Source organism: Ochotona princeps, chromosome 6 (genome assembly GCF_030435755.1).
Source record: "Ochotona princeps isolate mOchPri1 chromosome 6, mOchPri1.hap1, whole genome shotgun sequence".
Lineage (NCBI taxonomy): Eukaryota > Metazoa > Chordata > Mammalia > Lagomorpha > Ochotonidae > Ochotona > Ochotona princeps.
Window position 1 is genome coordinate 63,147,905 of NC_080837.1, and position 5,655 is coordinate 63,153,559.

A 5,655-nucleotide genomic window follows, 5' to 3' on the forward strand; every position below is an offset into this window, starting at 1 on the left:
GACATTCTAAGCAAGGATTTCAATCCTAACTCACTTCATTTTAAAAATGGCATTTTTGGCTCCAGCACGATAGCCTAGCAGCCAAAGTCCTCACCTTGCATGCGCCGAGATCCCCAATGGGGTCGGTTCTAATGTGGCAGCCTGCTTCCCATCCAGCTCCCTGATTGTGGTCTGGGAAAACAGTTGAGGACAGCCTTGCGTCCCTGCACCTGCGTGGGAGACCTAGAAGAGGCTCCTGGGTCATGGCTTCAGATCGGCGCAGCTCCGGCCATTGTCAACAGATAGAAGCTCTTTCTCTGCGTCTCTCCTCTCTCTGTATATCTGACTTTCCCATTAAAAAATAAATTTTAAAAATTTGGTATTTTCCATTGCATAAATTTGAGTGAAAGTAGCATTTTTGAACTGTAATAGTTTTTATTGTTCATTTTTCAACTTACATTTCAAGTATTTGAGTTTCCTTCATTTACCCTATTCACAAAGCTACTTCCAGGTGCCTACACTTTTCTTACATATGCACTTGCAGATCCTTCCAGTTTTTTGACGACTACCTGAGCTGGGACCTGACCACGTCTCAGGAGGAAGCATTTTTTATTTCTACACGAATGACACCCTCAACTTCAAGAGATGGAATCTCTATATCCTCAGCATTAGAAAAATCTTGTGAAATATCGTCAGATTTTGGATCAGCTCTCGCATCACTTGATCTTTTTTCCCCTGCAGTGTCTGCTCCCAGGGAAGATTGCAATTCAGCAAGTACTGACTCTACTAGAACCTCATCTGCAGATTTCTGTCCCGACGAAGGCTGATCTTGGACATAGATCTCTTTTATGAAAGCCTCCTCAACAGGTGGAGTGGGGATTTCAGTAGGGGCTTCCTTTTGGGGAACCTCCTGAACTTGAGCAGAGACCTCTTCTACAGCAGCCTCTTCTCCTAGGAGATGCTCAGCTGATGGAGACCGACCTTCCGGCGATTCCTCTGCAGCCACCCCAGCAGCGGGAGGAGACTGTCCATCTGCAGAGGCTCCTTCCACGTGGGACTCACGGGTTGGTGGAGACTGGACCTCCGCGGGGATCTCTTTTCTGGGGGCTGTTGGAAGGTCAGCATAAGGCTCTTCCACAGAAGCCCCCTCACCTGGTGGAAGGAGAACTTCAGCTGGACCTTCTTCCCCAGAGACCTCCTGGTTTGATGGAGACTGAACCTCATGGGGGCCTTGTTCGAGCTGGTCCTCTGCAGCAGCGTCCTCTGCCGGTGGAGGTGGAGCTTCAGCAAGGGCTTCTGCAGGAGTCTCCTCGGCTAATGGAGGCTGGATTTCATCGGGAGCTTCTTCCACAGGAACTGCTTCTGCAGGAACCTCACCGGGGGGTGTAGCTTGGACTTCCGCGGAGGCCTCTTGTGTGGGATCTTCTGAAGCTGGTGCAGACAAACTTTCAACAGCAGTCTCTTCTTCTGCAGAAAGCTTAACTTCCTCATTCAGCTCTCCTCTCGGCACTTCCTCCACCAGTGGAGGTTGCATTTCAGCAGGCGTCTCCTGGGCTTCCGGGGACTGACGTTCAGCGGGACCTTTTTCAGCAGGTGTCTCTTCGGCAGTAGCATCCTCAGCTGGTAGAGATTGACCTTCAGCAGGGGCCTCTTCAAGGTTATCCTTAGCGGATGGAGATTGAACTTGAGCAGAGATCTCTTCTTCCTCAGCGAAGACGCCTTCTTCCGGAACCTCTTCAGATGCCGGAGACAGAATTTCAGCAACAGCAGGCTCCGACGTAGCTGAGATATCTTCAAGAGCATCCTCAGTTGGTTGAGCCTGTATTTCAACAGGAGAGTCATTGTCTGGGGAAAGTTGTAATTCAGCAGGATACTCTTCTGGAAGAGGCTTCTCACCTGGTGGCTCATCTGCATGGATCTCTGCGGTAGGAGGCTGCAGTTGGTTAGGGGTCTCCTCAGCAGGGCTCAGTTCTCCTTCATCAATGGCCTCCTCAACTGAAGGAGGCTCAGCTTCATCAAATGTGTCCTCTGCAATGGGAAAGTGTAATGTACTGAGGGCTTTTTGTACCTGTGGCATCACTACTGTACCAGAAGAACCCTCTTCTTCAACAGGTACCTCTTGCCTAGATTTATTTCGTAAAGGTATCACAGTATCATTTCCAGTTTCCTGAGTAAGTGAAGACTTGCTGACATTTTTCTGTCCAATTAGTTCATGGGTACTTGTTGCAGGCTGCAATTCAGGAGGCTCATCAGGAAAAATCTCTCCTGAGGGTTTACATTGCTGGGCAGCTTCCTTTGACCTTGTTAAAGAACTACTTGGCCTGGAAGTAGCCACCATTTGTGCTTCAGTAAAGGATGTCTGCTGTCCTTTGTCCACTTTCTCTTTGGGGGGCATGTTCATTGTGGTCCAGTCTCCAGTACAACTGGTCTGCTGAGACCTGTCTATTTTTTGATGAATTGAGGGGATTTCTGCTTCTTGAACACTCTCTTGTAATTCAGGGGCTGCTTCTCCAGCACTAGCTCCCCTTTCTTCAGGTGCTACTGTCTCACCAATGAGCTTGATTTCTTCTTCCTCTTGTATGAGGTTGTCTGTCTGCAGAGATCTATCAATCATTTCATGTCCATGCTTTCTCTTCATCCAAGTTTGTTGAAGTTGGGAAGATATTCTAATAGACTCATACTCTTTGGCACCATAGTTGCTTTTGCAACCAGGAATATGACCAATACTGAGAATAGTTTTGGGACCAGATGATGGTGGCAATGCAAACTGTTTCTTTTTCTCCACCACTTCAGTCTGCTGTGATTTGTCTACCATTGGTTGGCTAGATCGTCTTCTCTTTCGAATTTCTTGTCTCCCTGCAGAGATAGGCTGATCAGGTTTATCTCTTTCTTCCATTTCTAAGACTCTGAATTGGAGATATACTTATCTTGAGTAACTAGTCATCAAGAATCACAAATGTACCAGATGGCTAAGTCTTATTTTCCTTCATTAAGTGTTCATATGTTGAACTCCTTCAGAAAAAGATAATCTATTGAATCCTGTACTACACTCTTGCTGGATCCCATCTTACCAAGTAATCATCTTTCTTGCTTAATGTCTGCTATAACTAGGTAGAAGGTTTACATGTAGAATCTTCCCTCAAGCTTCTATGACATCACAGAAAATTCTCCGTACAAGGTTCTTTCACAGCATTCCCAAAACTTTTAAAATTTGGTTGTATATTTGTACGCAAACGGCTACAAAACAGACATCTACTTTTTGAAATGAATTTTTAAGAAGCATTTGTTCACCAAAGAATTATCAATAACAGCAATGCTGCTTTGCAATTGTTGCAGTTGGTGTTTTCAAAATTTAATCCTGCTCTTTTCATCTTAATATAAAATATAATTATAATGCAGAACTCAGAATGCTGCAGCCTATTTTCACTTGTTGTGTAGAACAACTAATAGGGGCCTGGCGGCGTGGCCTAGCGGCTAAAGTCCTCGCCTTGAACGCCCCGGGATCCCATATGGGCGCTGGTTCTAATCCCGGCAGCTCCACTTCCCATCCAGCTCCCTGCTTGTGGCCTGGGAAAGCAGTCGAGGATGGCCCAATGCATTGGGACCCTGCACCCGCGTGGGAGACCCGGAAGAGGTTCCTGGTTCCCAGCTTCGGATCGGCGCAGCACCGGCCCGTTGCGGCTCACTTGGGGAGTGAATCATCGGATGGAAGATCTTCCTCTCTGTCTCTCCTCCTCTCTGTATATCTGAGTTTGTAATAAAAATAATAAAATCGTTTTAAAAAAACAACTAATAGTACATATGTGGGAATATTATATTTATCTATAGATATATACAGATATCTGTCCATATCTAGATATCTATAGATAGATCTATCGAGTCATATATATCTTGATGTATATATATATATATATATATATATATATATATACATATATATGACTTGGAAGAAAATTAATACTAGTTGTAGACATGAGTCCTACCATTCATCTCCATGTAAGCTCCCTTCCTATGTCCTTAATCCTTAGTAACTACAGCAGGTTATTGCCAAAAAGCAGAAAGCATGATTTGATTTCCTTCTCAAGAAACTTAAAATATTTTAAAATTTGTTTGCAACTCTTTAAAAAATATATTCCACTTCTAAAATTTAAGAGTAAGTCTAAATCAAGGGAAATGAAATGTAGCATCTGAGACAATCACCACAGACTGCCAAATAATCACAGAGGGAAGAATCCCCCACAAAGATATGAATGTTAATTTCTGCAGCTTTGAAAAGGAGGAACCCCAGTTAGGAAGACTGTAGATACAATTGTGCTTGATTTAGAAAATAGATAAAATGTTCACTCATATCAAAGATGAATTTTACTAGAAAGAACAAAATTGGGAAAGATACAGAGAAAACTAAAGTGTTCTAGCCCGAGGAAAATCAGGGGAGAAAATCAACATTTAAAATATTGTTCTTAGGGACCTGGTACAATAACCTAGCAGCCAAACTCCTCTCCTTGCACATGCCTAGATCCTTTATGGATGCCAGTTCTCATCTTGGCGGCCCCTTTCCCCATCCAGCTTCCTGATTGTGGCCTGGGAAAGCAGTCAAGGATGGCCCAAGCCTTAGGACCCTGGACCCATGTGGGAGACCTAGAAGAGGCTCCTGGCTTTGCATTGGCATAGTTCCAGCCACTGCGGTTGCTTGGGGGAATGAATCAATGGATGGAAGATCTTTGTCTCTCCTCCTCTCTGTATATCTGACTTTGTTCCACTGTATACATATTTGTTCCACTGTATATATATTTGTTCCCCTCATCTTATATTTATAAATTTAATCCTAACACACAGTATTGTGTTAGGGTGTGGCAGGATCTTAAGTGATAAACATGCAGTCATCATTAATGAGATTAATGTGCCCTATCAGAAGAATGAGCTTGATTCTCTCTCTGCCTCCAGTATCTGAGGATACAGCTACAAGGTATTCGTCTGCACACTAGGAAACAGGCTCCTCCCCAAACTCTGGATCTGCCTGAACCTTGATCTTGTGCTTCACAGCCTCCACAATGTGAGAAGCAAATGTTCCTTCTTCAAGTTAACCAGTCTAGGAGTATATGATCCCAAAATGACTAAGACATTAAGAAATTACACTGAAAAACATGATGCTTCTCCTGCACATTAACCTGCTGTGGCTCATTTCTGTCTATTCTGAGCCACTAGTCTCCATATTTCTATGACTTAATGAAGCAAAATAATAGTCAGTTTATAAAAGAATTGATATAGGCTTTAATCAAACTTGCTATGATTTGAAAACTGTCTTAGCAACCTCAGAATTCTGCTATTCCTCTCAATCATCTCTGCCAAATATCACATGTGTGTTTCATAGACATTTCATGTGATATCTTCAAAGTATGTTTTACGATGATATGTAAAAAGAAATGACCAAATATCTCTTCAATTAGGTTAAAACATTACATGTATTGAGTTAGTTTTGCTTTCTTAACTTAAATCACACTGGCTCTCAGCTCCTAACAGCTGCTGCAAGGGCTAATCAACTTGATTTTCTTTTAATGTGGAAGTTCAGTTTTTCAAGGTAAACAAGACAATCTCTTCAGTGAGTTACAACCAGATGTTATCTAATACACAGCATTCATGCATATGACTCATAATATCATAGCTTTGTCATATAAT

At 43.1% G+C, this 5,655-nt stretch overlaps 1 protein-coding gene across 1 annotated transcript; it reads right to left on the minus strand.

Annotated features, from left to right (window-relative positions):
- Positions 1-392: 392 nt before the first annotated feature.
- Positions 393-3,091, minus strand: FSCB (fibrous sheath CABYR binding protein). The gene has a single exon (XM_004584948.4). The coding sequence runs from the start codon at positions 2,873-2,875 to the stop codon at positions 572-574; it is 2,304 nt and encodes a 767-aa protein (XP_004585005.2). The 5' UTR covers positions 2,876-3,091; the 3' UTR covers positions 393-571.
- Positions 3,092-5,655: the final 2,564 nt, after the last annotated feature.